General features: G+C 41.6%; 1 protein-coding gene across 2 annotated transcripts in view; it reads right to left on the bottom strand.

The window, feature by feature from the left end:
• Nucleotides 1-20,196, bottom strand: part of TSPAN5 (tetraspanin 5) — an 80,161-nt gene extending 59,965 nt beyond the window's left edge. Inside the window, exons 1-2 of one of the 2 annotated variants that reach the window (XM_088056326.1) lie at nt 19,641-20,196; nt 3,719-3,928 (exon numbers count right to left, since the gene is read on the bottom strand). In XM_088056326.1, coding sequence (XP_087912452.1) covers nt 3,719-3,736 — 18 coding nt within the window. In that variant the 5' untranslated portion in view covers nt 3,737-3,928; nt 19,641-20,196. The remainder of the gene's footprint in view (nt 1-3,718; nt 3,929-19,640) is intronic. The other variant, XM_005517473.3, reaches the window with a different exon arrangement.
• Nucleotides 20,197-21,530: the final 1,334 nt, after the last annotated feature.

Raw genomic sequence — 21,530 nt, 5'->3', positions numbered from 1 at the left:
CACAGGAGACCTTTGTATTTTAATTTATGCTCTCTCAGGCAGGCTGAGGAGCAGCAGCTGCTGCAGATGGAGCAGAGAAGGCACGGCTGTCAGCAGAGCAGACGGGAGGGCAGTCCTTATGCCTGCTACCCTGTAGAGAGAAGAAAGAGCAGGAAAAGAAAGGCTTCCCCAGCAGGGACCCCTCACTGCAAAAACAGATTCTGGCTGGCAAGAGCAAAAGCTGTCCTCTTACACAAGCTTCAGCAGTATTGGTATGGAGCAGAAGTGAAAAAACAGAAACAGGAAAAGGAGTTAATATATATATATATACATGCACACAAGCATACCTGTATATATGCATGTGTGTGTATATATACACACATATACACACATACAAACACACATATATATATATATATAAATAAAAGTAAACATGCTAACATACACTGCCCACACTCAATTTTATTAATGCTAGGAAAATCCACAGTTTCCTACCAATTAAACTTTTGGAAGTAGAGCTAGCCTACAGCATTAAATTGAATTTGCAACATGGGTTTTTTTCATTCAGTAGAATCTACCATATGCAAGATCAAGGCACAATGCAGAACACAGTTATAGTGAGCAACAAGGATGTGGCAGAGAGGGAACAATTCTTTGTTGCCAAGAAAACAGGAATTAATCCAAGTACTTCACATATATATATAACCAAACAAAACCCCTAAACCACCCACCTCCACCCCCCAAAAATACACACCGAAAAGCGTAAGAAAACCAAAACAAGCAACCAAAGTAATACACATTTAAATGCTAAGCCTTGAAGTGTTTTGTTCCATTGTCCAACTTTTCACTGAAGTACTTCCAAAATAGATCCCCATGCAGCAAATAAAACAGATTTCAAGATGAACAGCTACCAAACTGTTTTCTCAGGGCTATTTTCTTTTTTTGTTTTTTTTAAGCTTTCCTACAGCAACAAGACTAAGTTCTTTACCTGGAAATCCAGTTCCCAAGGGGATCGGATCATAGACCTGAGCCCTGGGAATAAGAATTTACAAAGGAATTCAGAAGCACTCATTTATTATTTTTAAGTAAAACAAAAAAGTCTTAGAACTCTGTAAGCTATTTTTTTCTCATTCTCAAGCCTAGTAAACTAGCTCAAATCTGAAGCCAGTCTCTCTATGGTCACTTAGTTTCAAAGGATCTGATCATGCCATCAAGTTTATGTTGCACTCTTGCCTCTCTCTTTGTCAGCCAGTCAATACTAGTCATCATCCACAACACATTCTTTCTTCCTTCCTTCCCAGGACTACTATGCAAATGAACAAGAAAAGTCCCACATTTCATTTATCAGATGTCCAATGCTGTGGTACAAAGAAAGATGACTTTTATAAACTTGCCTTGATTAACAAAAGAAAAATTTTCTTGGACTACAACACAACCTTCCAGATGTCACACTTATCCAGCACCAACGAATCCACTCTTCTGCCAGGCCAGTGATTTACTTTTTGCAACCCCTCAGGATTCTACTCTCACCACAACACTGATCTCTGCTTCAGGCAGCACGGCCAATAAGCCAGCCACACGTTTGCTTAGGAGCTTTCTTGGGGCCCAGACAAGAAAGGAACTTTACATCTTTTCTTCCAAAGTAACAGGTGAGTGCTACATTTGACCTTTTATGTTGCAGCCAATTACTGCAATCTTCCAAAATAGTAACCAAAGGAAGGCATAGCCTGGTGTCTGCCTGAGAACACCCTTCAGATTCACCCGCCCAGCACAAAACTCTCATATTTTGTACACTATTTTGTTAATTAATAAAAATGCACCATAATCAATGGCAAAATTAGATAAGGATTCTGGGAGTTTAGGATTACATGTTTCTTCCTTCTGTGAAGCATAGGAAAGGGCGGATGAAAAAGGACAGAACTTCAAGGAATTGCAATCCTACATAAAAAACTGCCAACTGTATGTCTTACTGTTAAACATGGCCTGGGCTGAAAATGGTTATTTCACTGTAACTGGAGGAGCTCTGAGGAGATCCAACTAGGTCACCATCTGGAAAGTTAAAGCTCCTCTTCGCAGCAGAAAGCTTTTTCATCTGTGACATCCAGCTGTAGTTGCCTTGGACTGGTACACTCACTCGACTTTACACGCCTCCTACATTTGTAATTCAACCATGTGAACCACTGAAAAGGAAGGTGTCCAAAATTTGTTTCTTGATGGTATTATGTGCAAAAGCCAGGGGCAGGGCACAGCAGGAAGCAGATAAAAGGTGTTTCAAGCTACATTCTTCAGATGCAGGATTTTCATTGTGGTTTCACAGAAGCTAAGCAGATGAACATGAAAGTTAATCGACTCTAAGCTACAGAATGCTTTATTAGATGCCTGTTGGAACTCCACCTCTCCCAAAGCAAGCTAATACTAATGGAAAAAAGGTACAGCTAACAACTGGATGTCACTCACTTCAGAAAATTAGAGATTCAACAGTCAACCAGATAAATTCACAAAGAAAATATAATATAGGGATACCAAGTACAAAGATATTAGTTCTGGGTCTGAAAGGCTGGGGATTGAGAGCACATTCCCTAAGATGTATCAGTGTGTACCTACCTTGCTTCTTACACTTCTCAACAGCTCTCTACCACTGGCCACTTTCTGATGATATTTACCTTAAACAGACCTATTGCCTGATCCAACATGATCACAGGTATGGCCTCTTAGTTGCATATCTAAAAAGGCTGAGGTCCTCCTTGGCAGTGATACCTTATTTTAGTTATTTTCTATATGAGGAAATACTCCAGCCAAGCATAATATTACATGTCAGAGAGAAAAGACTAGAACATCTCATAGCACATCACCCATTAGAGCTTCAAAACAACTTTCTGTGCAAGTTTTCATTCTTGTGCCCTATCCAAATCCAAGAACATTCCCTTTTATTTTAAATGCAAAACACCCATATTAAGGGAAATGATTAACAGTGAATGTGCATGAATTTAAAACAATGTTTTAATGCTCTTTATTTTATTAAAGTAACAATTTCTTGAAAATTTCAGGAGCTACCCTTAATAAGCTCACAAAATTACTTCCAATAACCTTTGAAACTTAGGAGGAGTTACTCCTTTTGCTTCCAGTTACTTTACTGATTATTATAATTTGTTAGGAACATTGCACAAACAACAAATACATGAGCCTCACCCTACTCTCATTGTGAACATTGAGAATCCATTTTGCAATTTTGTAACAGTTTACAGACCGTGAAGTACAAACTGCTGGCATTATCTCAGGTTAAGGCAAAGAAAAATTTTCACTAGACATATTCATCCCAAAAGTTCAAGGGAGAAAGAAAAAACCTCACCTTTATTACCTTTCAGCAAAGTACAGTAAGAAATACCACTCCAGACAAACTCCTACTGGGTCATATCAGACCAGTATTAATGGTTTAGTTTCCATAACTTCTGTAGTAACTCTAACTCTGCAGATTTCAGCATTCCTTTCATGCCTTAGGCTTTCCTAACTCAGCCTGGGGTTGATCAAAGGTATCAGGCTTTGAAAACAATATGGAAAGGACAACAGACAACGTGACACAGTCTGTGTCCACAGACTTGAGCTAATTAAGCTGAAATATTCCAAGGGGGCATTGCTCAGTGTACAGTAGACTTTTTTTCAGACTGGATCTGTCTACAGAAGTTAATAATTATGCCAAATACTAATTGCAGGGTTCATGTTTGACATGGGCGCTACTCACCAAAAAAAACAACCCCATAGGCTTTAAGTCAAAGCAGGTAAACCAGTCTGGTGTTTCAGCAGCAAAATGGTTCTCCTAGTCACATCCTCCCCAAGGGAAGTTGTTCTTCCATGTCACTCTTCACCAGCCTCCCGGTTGATCCATGAAGCCATATCTTACACAGGCTTTAAGCTGGTTTAGCTGGCAAAGACACCATCTTCAAACGCCCCCCTGGGAATAAAACCATCAAAACTCCAAACTACCTTTGGACTGCATGGTACCCCAGGCAGAAATTAAAGATTATTGAGAAATGCCCTTTTATCACATCTTTCACACCACACAAAACACAGCCAAACACATTTTAAAACAAACAAACAAACGAACAAACCTGTTCTTGGTAATTAAATTGTTAATCCACACAAAAGTAACAGAAATCCAGATTACAGGATCTTTAAAGAAACATTTTTTTTCACTTCTTTATCATTAACACTTCAACTTGCTTAATAAGAACTGTAGATCCATTGGTATATTGTTTCTTCACACACTAAAGGGAAAAATAAGAGCAATGTCTTTCCCCTAGAGAACTCCCTTGCATTGAATCTGGTCAAAAGGCAAAGCTCAGCACTCTCCTCCAAAATCTTGGAACAGTTTTTGGCTCTGGAGGTTAATGGTTCATGTAAAGGTACGTGACAATGTAGCAGACTAAGGATTCAGTGCAATAGATTAAAGTTCTTCATCTCACTTGGTGGTATGATGGATCTAAAATCAGGGATTGTTAACCTTAACCTTTTTTTTTTTTTTCCCTAAACCATCAATAAGAATCAGTTTCACATTTCTTTAAAGTGTTCCTTAAGGGCAAAAAGAAAGGTGGCTCTTGTTGTTTACTTTTAACAGTATTGAAACCATTGGTACTATCACCAGCTAAAACTACCTCCTCATATTGCTTTACCACAAAGTGCTGAAACAATCCAATAGTAAGAAATAAATGTAATATTCATCAAGTTCTGCACTTAGAGAGACTTTTTATTTTTTCTCTATCAATCACCAAAGCATAGACAAAACTAGACCTAGATGTTCAGTCCCCATTCATCTGTAAATTGATTTTCAGGCATGATTTATATACGCACACCTTCTTTTATTATTTGTTTACAGAAATTCTACTATCTGACACACTAACTTACTTGATAAGACAGCATTAGCAGTAACAGAACGTATTTCATATGGAAGCCATTATCTTTAGCCTAAGCTGTCGTTAAAGTTCAGATGCCTCTAATAAAATGTGGAGCTTTCTTATGCGGTTGTTGGTAGAGCACATCAGCAGTGGTGCTTTAGAGCTGGGCATTAGCAGCTCCCTGGGACACAGATGTATCATGAAGTTGCTGTTATTATGTACATGCCTGGTGAAAGCAGGGCAACGAAGGGCTAGGAATCACTACTTATAAAAATGACAGCAGTGACCAGCTTGCTGCCCAGACTGGTAGCAAGGCAGATAGACTGCACAAACAACTGTTTTCTGCACATATTTCAGCACATGTAAAGCTATTTCCTACAAGCACACCACTACTCTGCAGTTAGAGAGAACAGTCACAATTGCTTGCTGAGAATAACCTCTGTGTCCTTCATCAGCTAAAAGTTCTCTCAGTGCTCCAAGGATTAGAGTCTCATAGAGCTCCTGTTACTGCAGGGAAGTTATCATGTAATGGATGTCTGGTGCACTTGACTGTTCTCTGCCAGAGCTTTTGGTTAGAGCACTCTATCACCCTTTTTGCCAGGTCTTAACTTCTTAGGCAACTGAAGTAATTGCTCCAGCTCCTTTGAATGACTTTTCAGTGTTTCATTTGGGGAACCTCTTTGGGCTTTCTCACACATCCTCCCTTTTTTTGTTTGGTTTTTTTTTTAAACCTACATTGTTTGAAAAACAATTATGCAGCTGCCAACAAGTGATTCCCACTGAAGTCAACAGGATCTGCTCTTGCGCAGAGGGTCGTAGTAAGTGCCCAGTCATTTACAGAGCTGAAAGCCTTTGCGCTCTATACTTTAAGTGCATGAAGGGCTAAGCAGGGGGCTCATGCAAAATTAATAACGCATCAGGAAGTGGATGAGGAGAGGGAAGGCACTGAATAATTGATCCACGGTTTGTTTTCTGTGAATTCTGAAACAATTTTATGGATGTTTGTTTTGGTTTGCCTTTGTGTTTGTATTTTCCACGGCAGAAAGTTTTTGAACTGAAGTTCTACTAACAAAACCAAGTGAAATAATGGCAAGAGTGGCCTTTTGATAACAACAAGCAGAAAAGTATCTTCCCAGAAAGAAAGAGAAAAAACAAGGCAGGTCTTTTTTCAGACAAAATATGGCTACCCTCTCACTTCTATAAGCTTACATTCTTAAACACCTTCTGCTTTATGAACAAATGTGTGTATTCCTTTCCTCCTTGTTCTGTGAAAAATTACAGGTTTCTCTTCTAGCCATCATTTATACAGAAATACAATCACATCCCACAATGCAAAGTCCATCCTTCCATCTTCTAAAGTCCTTCCAACTCCTCAAGCTAGGAGTCTAATACTGCTCACTTGAATGATTTCAATAACACCGCTACATCAGAAGTGTTCTACCCTGCTCCATAAATATGATCTACAGTCATTTTAAGGACATGTTACAGTGGCAGGTAGGAACAGGTAGCCTTTCAGCATAAATGAAAATCTGACCCTAGTACACTAAGAAGATTTAAATAGCAATACTCACTGGAGTTCTGATACATCACCAAAGATACAAAAAAGGAGCCCCACAAAGTCTCACCATAAAATACTTAGGACTTTACTGTATGTTTCTAACTCATACAGCAACAACAACCACCAGCCTATTTAAATATCAGTCCTGTTCTCCAGCCTCAAAACATCACTGAGATCCTGTGCTTCAACAGCAACAGGCCTTCCATGCGGTGCAAATAGGAGACATTGCACATCCCTCAAATCTCTATGATCATGCCAATCTAAAATAGCCTCATCCATTCCACCTCACTTGATTCTACTTGGCTCAGTCTTGCAGCCATTTTTTATGAATTGTTATGAAATGTGAAATTCTTCACATCAGAGCCAGAGCTGTGTGCATAGCTTTGATATTCACCAGACTTACAATTTGACACAATAACTAGAGAAGGATTATCTCCCAAAGATGTTATTTGGGAAGTCTTGCACCAACATGAGGCTTGCTGTTTCACAGGGAGATGCTCGCAGATTACCCTGAAAGGTGTACACATGTTTATGGAACAAAGATGTTTGTCAAATAGGAGCAAGTACCTTAGAAAATGGTACAAAAACCTGCCAGAGGTGGGGTTTTACTTCTCCTTCCCACTTTCCAGTGGTCATGTGGCTGGACTCCAGTAACAGAGTCCACAAACTGCCTCTCGCAACATGCAGAGGCTCCTGTGACCTTTTTATTCCAGGTGTAAGAACAGACACAGACACATGGAGAGCCACAGAAAGGGCTTCCTCAGAGAATGGAGCAGAGAGAACTGCCTCTTCAAGCTGGAGAAGAGCACAAACTGAAAGGAGGGCAAAACCAACAAGAATAGGATATTTACAAAAGGCATGGTAATTTCTCTAGATAGTGGTGAGCTGCTATTGACAAGAAAACCACAAGTAAGTGGACTACTTCATCACTGTCATTTATTAGGCATGACATCTAAAACAATATATGAAATACCAGATTAGATAGAGAGCTCACTAGAAATCTTACACACATCCCTATTTCTGGGATGGGGAAGTTGAAGACAAAAGCTACTGTAGCCTACAGCTGTCCTTTTCCCTCTGTCAGATGTCATCCCCACTGCAGGACAGCTGATAGAATCATGAATCTATGGGGCAGAGAAAAGTACTCAAAAACTAAAATGGCCAGATGGGAGTCACAATTCATTCACCTGCTACAGTGGTGCAAACCCTTGAGTGACAATCTCATCAGGATTCGGACTGGTTTTCTTTAACAGGCAAAGTTATTAACTGCATCCGCTCAGGAGCTACTTCCTCTCCTTACAGGTATGAAAGTGGTTTAGGAAAAAACGTAGGAAAGCAGAAGCCAACAAGGATATAAACTATGTAAAAATGTAATTGACTTATGTTCCTGAGTCAAACACACACTTATTTGCATGAAAAAGTTTCTGCAGAATAAAATATTGATTCAAATATCACCACAAACCTTTAAACTACCCAGGCAGTGGTTTTGCCTATCTTCAAAACAAAAAATACAAAAATAAAGTAATGTTTTCAAACCACACCCAGCCCCACACAGCTGAAGAGGGAACACTACTTGTGACCATGACAGAGCTCCCAGCAGGAGCAGAGCAGTAGAACAGTCAGGGGAAGCAAAAGTCCTACTCTGCATGCAACAGCAGTTAGATGGGTTTCCAGTCCCCTTGAGTCCTGCTTTTAGGTACCTAAGTTAATAAACTTCTGCTCTAGCAAATTAGAATTAATTTTTAAGTACTGTGTTATTTTGTGTACATACTATGTAATTAAAGGTATGTGTGTGTATATATATGTATATGCATGCATAGTGTTATACATATACAAATGCATCTCCAGCACTAAATGCATACAAACCCTTTGTATGTAACAAGGCAGCAGAAACTACACTACTTGGGAATGGATAATCATGACAAACATCTCAGAGAGGTCATTTGCCACCCCATCTAGGAGGCCACTCCAACAAAGAGGGAGAGGCAAAGTGGAATAACATTTATGGGAAGAAAAAGAAACCAGAGAGATAAATGATGGAGCTGTCCACTTAGGTTCAAGTTAAGTTCCCATCACAATAACCTTGGAAGAGAAACACTGCTTTCTGTTTCTCTAACATCACTGAGCAAGCAGGAGTAAACAGATAACCACTATAACTCTTCCAAAACAGTGAAGATCAAAGTGCACCAGAGAGGTAGCACTTACTTAACAGTGCTCACTGGAGTGAGCTAACTATTGACCCAGCACTATGTCCTACACGTCTGTGTACTCCATACTACAAAACCACTTTACTTAGAGCTGAAACAGGCCATGCTTGTACAATCACTTTAAGTTGATCTATGCAGGGAAAGAAGGAGCCAGTCCCACCATCTTCCAACACTTCATTCTTGGAGCCAAACAGCAAATCGATAGAAATTGACCCAGATGGGAAAGTTCTCAGCCATATCTGGTAACTGACTGCTGTCAGTCCACTGAAGCTGCATTAGCAGATTTGGCTCTGCAGCCTTGTGCCAGCCTCAGCGGTTTGCAGCCTCCTGCTCTCATTTTGACACCAGAATTTGCAAGGCCACACAATGTCGAGGCTGGGACTTGGGGGCCTGTCCGACCCCCAGCTCTGCCACAAACTATCCTGGATAGAGGTCCTGAGAAGGAATAGTGATCCAGGGAGTCTCAGGCACTTTCCAGCCAGGGGTAACCCTTAGGAGCGGTCTGAGGCTTCACGTGATCAGCTCTTTTAGAAGTGATTTCAGCTCTAGTGATCAGCTCAGATCAGCCCAGCTCTGCTCATGGGTTACACCAGCCAACGCGTAGAAGGGAGACCGTGTAGCATTCCACGGGGACCTTTATTAGGAGGCTTCAGCGAAGGGAGCCAGTGATGATCTTCCACAGAACTAGGCAAAAGCCAGGGTTTTTATAGGGAAGGGAAGAACTGGGAAAGGGACCGATGGTCTGAGACCGGGATAACATCACCAGAAGTTAACAGGGAGATTGTCGCTGTTGGACACGATGTATCAGTGTGGGTTCACAGCAAACACACCATCAGTTGCTAGGAAAAGGGGCTTTTATTCTCCAAACTTTTCAGCTTTTATAGAGTCTTATGCTACAGGGTTAACATGATTGGGTAAGGGAACACCACCTCTTGTCCCATTGCTGGGACAAGAGAAAAACATGCTATCTACAGTTATGCAGAACTGTTTTGAGAAAGCAAGATGATTTACAAATTCTGTCCTTGAGTGAAAGATCTCTCAAGAAACTCCCTTGGGAACAGATCTGCCACTGGCAGCCTGCAATTCCCTTAGGTTCAGAGCAAATCAGGTCCACAGGAGATAACATGGGGTCCTGGAAGGGGTCCACAGCTTAGTCACCATGACTAAGTAGTTTTGTCTTATCTTAGGGGACAGATCTCCAAGGAGGTAGCCTGTCGGAGGGCTGGGCTTCCTCCACAACACATGAAAACCAATCCTGAAAGGTTCCCACAACGAAAGAGGAAAGTGGCCCTGCAATAGAAACAAGTCCTCCTAGGCATTCAGAGATGAAAGAAAAAATTGAGTTAAAAAAATTGAGTTAGGCACCCTTAATGGCCACAGAATGAAAAAGAAACAAGAGCATGGTTGTGATATCAAGCAGTATTCATTCAACACTGTATGTTAGTTATTTTTTAACTGCAATCATTCATATTTTATAGTTATATATATATATTTTATAGTCTTCACAAGCCAGATGGATGAATTTTCATCTAGAAATTAACTGGATAACTTCTTGAAAAAGAGGAATTTTAATTTTACAAGTCTTACCTCTTCCTTTTTAATTATATATTTAATTATTGTTGGACTGACTGAATTTACACACATTCATTTAGACATATACCCACATGAACCAGCCATCAGGAACTGGCAGTCAGGAAGACAATTTCTACAAAATGCTGTCTTTAACCCACATGGAACCTTTCTGTTTTTATATTTAAATGGGAAAAATTAAAATTAAAAAATCTGAAACCCTTGCTCTGTGCACAGTACAACACCCCAGTATACTTTGAACTGAGAGGTGCCTGGGATACTTGGCAACCCTTCTCATTACCTGGGAGGACCCACTGCTTTGAAATTCCACCATTTCCAAATTCTGTGCTCCAGTCTGAAACACTCCAATCACATGGCAGTGCAGAGACATCTTCCACAAGGTGACATAGTTAATTGAAGCACAGCACAAAGCAACAAAACCCTTGCCGTACATTATCTGGGAACTTTTTTTCCTCAGGGTCTCTGCTCCTATATAAAAACCATTTACAGCACATACAGGGAACTCCCTCCAAGCTTTTTAAATCACAAAATCTTTAAATGACAGCCCACTGGAAAACAGAATGTAGCAGAAGAGATGCAGTTCAGTGAGAAGGAAGCACAGAGAACCCAGCCTCACAAGGGTAAGTATATGCCCTACATGGGTAAGCAAAGCAAAGGTATCCAACAGGGAGAACCTGTGCTGCAAGCTCGGACAAAGTGACAGGCACCAGGTGGGTCTGCTTGGGGTGACATCCCACACACAGCACTGCTGCACCTTTGCTTGGGGCACCAGAGCTCAACTGAAAGAACCTGCCCTCTTGACACAGAGAAAATCCTGACAAAAAATGATGTTCCACATCATGTAAGATTAGCCCCTAAATCAACAAAAATTAAGCTGGACTCTCATCAAATGTAATCCACTAACACTAGGAAACACCCCACAGGCCAAGGTACTGCAGGCATCCTTGCAGTATCACTTATTCCATACTCAGTACCCTCTAACAGTAGTCAGCTAGGGCAATGACAGCAGACACACTCAGGTTATATATAACTCATCAATATCACATTTACAAAGTGAGCAGAACAGAAGTCTCTATGAATCCAAAATATTGCACATGTCTAAAGACATCTAGTCTTCTTTTAATGTTTTTTTTTTTAATTCAATACCACAAAGAAGGACCAAATACTTTTAGAAATAACATTATTTGCTTATTAAAGAAAACCCGTTTAAGCAAAAATTCCTATAGTTCTTTGGGGCTTTTTTTCCCTGTAGGAAGTTTTGCTGTTGGGAAAACCAGGAGGCAACAGGTACAGAATAGGAACACAAAGTGTTTTCATAATATTTCTTCCCTTTGCCACAAAAGGAAAAAAGCTCTTTTGTCACCACACATCAGGAACATTGCTTGAAATGGTTTTCAATATGATTTGATGTAACAGTCTTCACTAGCAGCAGAGGGATTTTCAAGGCCTGGAAGAGGCATATTGATTTTTCCCAGTTCTGTGGAAAATTGACAGTTCATTCATAAGATCCTCTGTGTGTGATGAAATACTTATTCTAAATGCTGTCCAGAGGAAAGTGACTTGAAAGCTGAAACATTAGTTGAAGAATCTGATGTAGAGACTGATGTGTATTAAAATAAATACTGCTACAGGCTCATTTAATTTATAAAGCTAAAGGAGTAGGATCTGACTGTTTTCTGCATCTCTGCAAGTCAGGCCATCTGGAGGTTATATGAGATCACATTGAGTCAGAGTTTGATACCAAATCAAGCACCCCTGACTGCAAGCCTCAGTGTGCTAGTGACATTTTTAAATGCCAGCAGAGAAGCCTGAACTGCTCTAGGTCTCTGTGTATGTTACAGAAGCAGCTACACTGAGCACTGTGCCAACAGTGGCTTCCACCCACACCGACCCTTACACCTGTACAAAATACTGCTGAAATAAGGGAAAATCTGTATCCACAGAGAACTACATGTGAAAGACTGGAAGGACTGCTGGCTCAAAGTATTTTGCGTGTATGTGTGGGAGAATAGGTAGGTCTTGTTCTGGAGAGGCGATGCCCCACTCTGCACACACACATCCCCCTCTGGGCCTGTATCCCAGCCACAAGATGCTCACCAGTCCCCGCCACCCCACAGGAAGTGCTCCACACTCCAGCCCTGGAGCCCCAGTCAAGCCCCAGAGGGGCTAGATGACCTTAAGTCCAAACTGAGGGAAGGGCCCAGGAAAGCCAAAGGGTACTAAACTGAAGCATGAGGCAAGCACAGGTATTGACCCTAACTCCTCTTGGAATTCCTCTCAGCTGAACACTGGTGGAACCAGGAGGGGCAGTTATGCTTGGTCTTTTCAATCTTTTCTGTCTTTCTCTCTTCTTCTTTCTTCTTCTTCTAACTCTCTCTTCTCAGTTTTGAGTAACTTAAAATCAGACAGGCCTGGAGTAGCTGAGTTCAATGGGCTTTGTGAACTGTTTTATGTTGAGTGAATGCTGCTCTAAACTTTTACCAATATTCTCCAATTTTCTGAAGTTACCAATAAAGTTTTTTGTTGTTTTGACCTCTTGACAACATCTTGTCAATACCTCTCCTGTACATCTAACTCAGAGTACATGAAAAACCATAAACCTTTTCAGGAGTCTCATCCAGCAAGTGTTTTTTGGGGCCTTACCTCACAACATAGGATGTTTTGTGGTAGAAGTAGTAGCACAATCTAAAAAATTGGGATGTTTTCCAAATTTAATATGACAGCACAATGAAACAGATTATTCTTTACTGATTTAAGTAAAGAAATATCTTTACTTAAAGATAAGTAAAGGAATGTAAGTAGTGTAAATCAGTAAGCAATGTATTGATGGATTTTATACCGTAAAACTGTCATGAAGTGCAATTCAGTACATTCATTAAAAATTGGATAAGCTTCTTCTTGGTTTTAATTCTTTATTGCGTTTTAACAATATTAGCTAATTTTTAATGAGAAACAGATAAATTGTACACAAGTACAAAGTCACTATAAAATTCAAGCTAATTAAAAAGTCAGATATGAAAAATTTTAAAAATACTACCATACTGGAAGACACTTTTATGGCTAATGCTGACAGTGACTTCTGGGTCATCTCTAACAGAGCTGGGTTAGTTCACAAGCTGTTCAGCTCCTTGCTCTCCTGTCTACATCAATAAAACAATTACAGTCCTGTTGACAGGCTACCAGCCATGCATTTGAGAAGCATGCTGCATATTTTGGCCAAAACAAGGCTCCACTACAGAACTATAGTTTAAGACCAGAATTTCCTAACTGGTAGAATTAGGTCAAGTGATTTCTTGGGGTCAAAAATATTTTCTCTCACCTCCAGTTTTTTACTGAAAGCAAAACATTATATTCTAAATGCCCATAAGTGAATCTTCACAGGTTACTGCTTTTGGTTACTGGAGTATGAACTGCTAATGTAATTAGCCCCAGCACTTAACAACATGTTTCTTGCTCCAAATTTATAACTTGTAGCCGACCTTGTGCCAAAACCAGTTTATATTTATTTCTCAACATAGACTTCAAAATGTCTGTTTGTAAGAATGGGACTCAAAAGAAAAGGAAGAGATATTTCATTAACTGTAAGCTCAAGTTTCTCATCCTCTACTAATCATTTACTTGCATCTTACAGAGTCTGAGGAATAAAGAATAAATTAAAGTTAGCTAAGAAGTACATCAGAATTATTGTAATCTATAGAATTAGGTTTTAGAAAGCATTCTTAAATAACAGATTACATACATACTTTCAAACTCCTGTCCACTTCAGAGGATTTTTCTTCTTACTACTCTCCACAAAAAGAACACCACCACCACTCTGAACCCCACCACTCCCCTCCAAAAAAAACTTTCTTTCCCACATTTTCCGTCTGAAAATTATCCTATATCAACTGTACCTTGTATGTAATTTTTTTGTTTGTTTACAAGAACATGTCTTCTGGGTTCCCATCTGGAAAAGAAAACCTTTCTTCCCTGGAACAACTCATGCCTTCCCTACATGCCTATTACATCATACACTACAGTTGAATACATAAATACCTAATACATACACCAAAAAGTTCACAGTGCAAAGGCTGCCTTACTAGAATTAAGGTAGCACATCTGCCTTCAAATTCAATGTTGCAGAACATGAATTTGTTGCCTTTAATATGGAAATATTAACAACATGCAACAAGGGCAATGGGATTAGGACCAGCGCTAACTTCACACACACAAATATCCACAGGATGTTTCACTTGCAGAAGTATTCAGTTGGAGCTGCCTGTGCTCTGGATGCCATTCACATGGACCAGCTTTTCTCTGACTGGACACTGAAATTTGACTCTTCATACTTTGAGATAGATATGCCACCAGAAAAAATGTACTGTGACAATTCAATCAAGGTAGAAAACTGGTAAATATATTTACCAAATTCATCTTTAACACTAAGTATGTAAGCTGCACATGATAGTTCCAATAGTATTCTCTTAAAGCATGGTGACATCAAACAAGAGAAGTCACACAATTAATCACAATGGGTTTTCTACAGTTCTAGTTCCCTTATGCTTCTTCAATCTTTAATAAACTAGAAACATCAAATAACTTAAAACAGTATCACATTTATAAACACTCAATTTTGGCAAAAGAAATATTTATGAGAAAGGAAATAGTTTTTCCCATATTCCTCACCTATTTCTTTTTATATTACCAATGATACAGCCTACCACAAAGTTGTGAGAGAACACAAGGCAAGAAAAATTTTTATTCTGAGAATGACCTCTACAGATCTGAAACAAGTCCCCCAAAGTCAGCGGTTACTAAATTTTTATATGCCTTAGAAAGACTGAGCCTACATCTGCTGAAAGGGACACTGAGGAATTCAAGAATGCCGATCTCACAATAATGCATTTATTTCGTCAATACATATACTCCACCTTTCACCATCACAAACCAGTGGAGTACTTGCCCTAAACAAGCATTGTTCTGTTTCTGGCAGGATCACTGGTAGAATGCTTAGCTATGCTTCATCTGTGCTATGAAGAAATGTGAAATAAAAAAGTAATTTGATCATAAAAGGGGGAGGGGTGGGAAATTCACAGAATGCTTCCGCTGCAAGGACATCCTCCCAATGCAAATTTTTAAAGATTAAATGCCACAGAATGCATTTCAAAATTGCATGGAACAAGCTTCACATTGATTTGTTTGGAGTTTTTTTTAAACACTGTGGCAAGGGAAAAACTATAAAATCAAAACTTCCTTGTGGATATCTGAAAACCAGCTGACATCAGAGAATTACCCTCACCTCCTCTGAAAAACAAGCTATCAACAACATACAAAATTTAATAAGCAATCTATTGGTTGTCCTTTAAAGGTCAGTGCACTTGTCCAATACTTTTCCTGTAACACACTTACATAACCTTATTTTCTTTCTGCTATCTTTCTGTAATTCAGAAGACTGTTTAGATTCCCATATGGTTGCCATCAAATAGAGCAGATGCCAAGCAAATTAAAACACAAGTTATGACTCGTAATATGCTGATGTATCATAATTGCAGCATAGCTCATAACTTAGAGTGAATCACCAGCTAAAGCAAAAGTTTCTGAGGTGTCAGTGCTTTTCATACATCTTTTCAGTTAGATCAGGGTCAGTGGAATCAAGTGTGGATTGGAATTTAGATCTTAATACATCCACTGTTTCCATCAAATATAAAAAAAGCACAGAGAACAATTAAAAACATATCTTGGAACTAAAAGTCAGCCTAAAATTGTCTTCCCAAAGTAAGGGGGAAAGAGGGGGAAATAGTTCTTTTGTGAAGCACGGCAACATACTTTGACCTTTTGCACCATACCTTTGACATCATTCTACATGGAAGCCGAAAGGGGAAGGGGGCGTTGTTTGTTTGCTTGCTTGGAGTACAGAAAAGTGTTCTCTGTTACCTCAGATTACAGCTTTATGCTTTACTGAGACAAGAGCAGGAAGGCTCATGAAAAAGCAGTGTCTACTGCAGCAGCTGCCAGCCAGGAAAGGTGGCACACACAGCATGTGGTGCTTTAGCACTGGCAGAATGGAAGCAGAGCTAAAGCACAGGTGTGTGCCCCAGTGCAAAACCGGCAGCACAGCAAAGGGAAACACTACACTGACCTCAGCTTTAGACTTAGATGCATTTGTGCCTATTAGTTCCCTGTTCCTAAATACTACTTCAGTGACTGCCCAATCAGTCAAATCAGAAAGGAGCTTTCTTCATCCACAACAGCATAGCAGTCTCATAAAATAACCTTTTCTGAACAAACGTTTCCAGAGTATTTACCAACTTTAACACTGAATTGCCAAAAGAAATTAAGCCTGCAAATATATCTAGAACATTAATTATGCACAGACTCAGCAGATAATGTTGTCTTCTACAACAGAATGAAACACATATTTAGGCAAGAATACATTACCTGGGGTGGTGCAAGCCTGAGAACTACCTCCTAAAAAGCTTACTGTCACTCACCTTTAGTCACAACTACATACACAACATTGGAGTGCAACTTTCCCATATTCATTATCCTAATAATTCTGCTGTGGTTATTAAGGCGTTAAATACCTGACCAGCACAAAACAAAAAAGACAATAAGGTTTGGCCGGTTTTCTTGCCCCTATTCTGTATTTAAAGCCTCAATTTTTTTGTAATAACTCCAGTTTAAGTAGCAAGTATAATCATTCCCTGCATAATTTCAGCAGATCTATAATATTCCTCTATTCAAAGCACTGACAATTTTCTTGTCAAAATCATTACTCTTCCAACTCAGTTCTCTTTATTTTTAGTTCATTGTTTTATGATGCAGAATAGAGGTATTTTTTTTGTTTACATTAATGTTTTAAAAGATTGTGTTAAAACCACTATATAATAATGCTCAGATAGAAGGCCTTACAAGGTATGTTCCCTGTTTGCAAGATCCTGTAAAGTGTCATGGGGTTAATATGACAACCTCTTCATCATTTCAATCTATTTACAATGACTACATTAGTGGCTATTTTTGATTATCACTTTCTGTAAACAAGCAACTGAATTTGCAATTTTCATTTACAGCTTTTCTGGCCCAGTTATTGAAGAGTTCGCTATTACATCAGTAAAAACAACATTAACATGTATTCAACAAGAGCATCTGCCTTTGTTTTCACTCCCAATCATGAGAGACATGGTAATAAATGCAGGCTTTCTCTTAAAGAGATTACAATATTCTAAAGAAATGACTAAACTCTCAAAGTGCTTGGTCTTCATGAATTTCAAAAAGTTTAGCCAGGACCACAAATGAGACAGTTAGTGCTTTGCAAAAGAGGAAATCTGCAAGTAAGGGCCTCACATCAAGTAAGTGGCAGAGTGGGCGATACACAACTCTATTTTTTCGGGCTTTCAGATCAGCATTCAAGCAGTGTAAAGGCTTTGGCCCATTTAGCTACAACACAGGCACACCTGTCATCCTGCAGAAGTTACACTGCATCAGCCTCAGGAACACAGGAGTAAGAAAAAGACTAGTTACAGAAAACCTAAAACATAACCACTTCCCTGCTTGCACCGTCCACACATTCACCTCCAGAGAATAAAATGAAGGAAATTACAGGATATACAGCTTCTGAGACACTGGCAGTGTCTGAAAGAGTGAGTTAAATGGTTATATATATTCCACCATAATATCCCCCCCTAAATCCAAGGACACAGCACACAAGTGTTCCTCACACTACTTGCTCCCTACTGAAAAATATCCATGTTCACAGCAACATATGCCCAGCAAAATCAAAACAAAGAAAGAGACAAGGGCGAAGAACCATAGCAAACTCAACCACCAAAAACTGAGCCAAGAGTTCAATCACAACAGTTCTGTAGGGTCAGAATACTACAAAGCTTGCTACCGTTCATCTACAGGGGTCGATCTGGGGCCAAGTAAACACTGACATAAAGCCACAGTCAGCTTCACTCTGGCAGCATATCTTCTTGTTTAAGAAAAGGTAATACAGTATAAAACTGGACTTAACCAAAATTCCCATCCTTTCAAAACATCTTTTTCAGACATGTTTATTTTCCAGGAACACTGACCTGAGGTTAGCTATGGATACCTGCTATCCGTGAATCCCGAAGTTCTATCCGTGAATCCTCTGTTCTCCCCAAGGGAACAATCAGAAACTCAGCACTTCTCAAAAGGTTTCTCTCCTCTGTTCTTTCCTACCTTCATCCATAACCTTCAAGGTGGTGTTTGGGGCTTTTTTACCCCAATTCTCCTTTCTAGTCCAAACAAGCCACTATACCGGGTATGTATTTAACTTGCTTCCAAAGGCCCTCAAAATCACATCCACACTACCTGGGTTTGATCCGGAGCTGGACTCGATGATCCTGGTGGGTCCTTCCAACTCAGAATATTCTGTGAAACTGGGTTTGTGCATGTTTCTCACTACTCTGTGGAATACCTCATATAAAAAGGGGAACTTTTAGATGTAAGAGCCTTCACCTGACTTTAGCATTCTGTGCAGAGAGAAGACCTCATCACTCACACATGTATGAGAATGCTCGGCCCCCCCTAACCTCCCCCGTGGTTATGAAATTTGGCATGAATATCCAAAAACAGTCGCTTCTCTTTCAAATCCAGCACATTGAGAAGATGCTAGAAGTACTGTTACAGGGAGGTTACATTTCACTGTACAGTTCTGCCTACTCCACAGCCGGTGGGGAATGGTGCAACAAGATACTGTGCAGGCAGATCAAGCAGCACTGCCAGGAATCCCAACAAATGCCCAAACAGGCTTCCCACGGGCTTGCACTTTAGGGACGGGTGGCAATACCGTTTCCCCCCTCCTCCATCCTATTATTGCTACTACTACTATGCATTAACAGCTAATCATAATAAACCTGTGCCATACATAACTTCATCACTGTGAAATCATTAAACAGCACTGTTCAGAGAACCTGAGCTGTGGTTCTTTCTATTATTTGCATCTAACAGGGATGACAGCATGAAAACATGCAGATCAATTCATTCTCCAGGCCTGGGTGCCTGGTTGCTCCCTTCCTCTCTCACCACAAAGCAGAGGTGGGGGAAGGAAGGAGGGAAGAGGAAAAAAGGAAAAGACGGGGAGTGGGGAAGAAGGCACGAAATCTGCTTCATACTAACAACAAAAGCAATTAGGAGGGCCGGAAGGGAAGAGAACCGGCACCCTCGGGAGGTGGAGGAATGCAGCACCACAACTTGCCCGGGGAAGGGCTGACCGGGGCGGTCGGGTCGGAGGCGGCGGCACCTCTGGCCTCGCACCCGCACTTCATCAAAAATCCCCCCGCGGCCTCATACCGAGCTGTCACACGTCCCTGTCGCTCCTGGCCGTGCCCAGCCCGGGAGCAGCGGCGGCCGGGGAGGGGGGGAGGAGGAGGAGGAGGAAGCAGAGGAAGACACGAAAGCGGCCCCACTTACCCAGAAAATGACATTGAAGCCGAAGATAAAATATTTGATGCAACAACTGACTTCAGGCCCCTTGTAGTGCTTTCCGGACATCCTCTGCGCTCATGAAGACGCTTTGCTCGCAGCCAGGGTGAGAACCAAAGGTGGGGGGGCGGGAGGGAAGGAGGAGAATTTAAAAAAAAAAAAAAAACAAACAAACAAACAAAAAGAAGGAAGACTAGGAGGATGGGTCTGGGAAGAATAGAAGGACGGTGGCGGCAAGACTATGAGGAGGGGTCCGGGGGCGGCGAGGCGGGCAGAGCTCAGGGCCGGCTCCGCGCCGCGGGGAGATGCGGCAGGAGCGGCGCGGCGGCGGGTCGGCTCCGACTTGCCGGGCGCCGGGGATGGCCGGCGAGCAGCTCCCACCTCCTCCTCCTCCTCCTCTTCTCCCGCATGGAGGAGGCCCCGGCTGCTCGCAGCGGGAGGCAGGAGAGAAAGACAAGGAGCGGGGCGGCCGCCGGGTAAGGCGCCGCCAGGGCAGGGTCGGCCCGGGCAGAGGCCGGAGCCGCGCGCCCCCTCAGCGCCAAGGGCCGCCGCGCTCGCCCCGCCCCGCCCCGCGGCGTGATTGGCACCGCTCCCCGCCAATCCGACCGCGCGGGAGCCGCCGGCGAGGGGGCGGGGCGGGAGCGGCCCTGAGGCTCCGCCCGGGCCGGGCGTGCCAGGCTGAGGGGCTCCAGCGCGCCGTCCCTTCAGCCTGCTGTCTCTCCGTCCGGCTGTCCGTCCCTCTCCTCCGGCGGCCCGCGGCGACACACGCCGGAGAACGCTGAGACAGCGAGGACTGTCCCTGCCTGGCACGGAGAACACCGCTCCACAGCGGGAGAGCTGCCAGGAGGGCAGCACCGGTTCTAGGCTGGCTGCGGTAATGAGGAGGAGCAAGACCGTAATTGCACCGTGCAGGTTGTTCTCAATGGGCGCCGTCAGATCGCCTCCCACATGATCTCGTATGCGCCATACGCGCAGGAACACATGAAGAACCATTTTACAATGATTGCTAGGGTTTATATTTTAACAAACCCCGAGTTTATGTTGAACCTGTCAGCTATAAAGTTTGTGGCTTAGCTGTATTCGTATGCTGTTTGGGATTCAGAGTGGCATACAGATGGTCTGGCATTAACAGCATAATTAATAGGTTTTCTTTGTGGAAGGATGTCGTCATTTCAGTGGATCAAGGCTTTCTGGTCCAGCTCTAAGAGAGAGGCTGGAGGAAAGGAGGCATAAGGGTGACTGTCTCTCTGCAACTCCCTGAAAGGATGTTGTGCCAGGTGAGACAGGATGAGGGGAAATGGCCTCAAGATGTGCCAGGGGAGGTTTAGGTTGGACATTCCTTCACAGAAAGGGTTGTTAAACATTGGAATGGGCTGCCCAGGGAGGTGGTGGAGTCAAAGCCCCCAGAGGTGTTTAAGGAAAGACTGTATGTGGCACTTAGTGCCATGATCTGGTTGACAAGGTTGGGATTGATTAAAGTTCGACTCATTCTTGGAGGTCTTTTTCCAACCTAATCGATTCTGTGTTTATATGATTCTGCAAGTATAACTTATGATTCAATAGATGGAAGATTTCTTTATAATAAAATGCATTTCCCATCTCTACAGGATTGCAAGGTAACACACTTCAGAAGCATGACACTGATAGAACTACAGAAGGCAGTCTTGATGCAAGATCACATCATATCAGTTATGGGGCCTTGTTGTGAGTCTTTTTTGAGAGCAAAGAGAAATATTTGTCTGTCGCATCTGGTCGACGATGAGAAGAAAAAGCAAAATGTGCTGAAATGGATCCATGAACATAAGCGATGTTTTTGGTAAATGAGAAATTAATGCAACACATACACTTTAACCATGACTGTAGAGTTTATCACAAGAA

This window comes from Pseudopodoces humilis, chromosome 6, assembly GCF_049639895.1.
Source record: "Pseudopodoces humilis isolate 2021_Gansu_Grassland_sample_001 chromosome 6, ASM4963989v1, whole genome shotgun sequence".
In the NCBI taxonomy this organism is placed as follows: domain Eukaryota; kingdom Metazoa; phylum Chordata; class Aves; order Passeriformes; family Paridae; genus Pseudopodoces; species Pseudopodoces humilis.
This window is presented reverse-complemented; position numbering and strand designations above follow the sequence as displayed.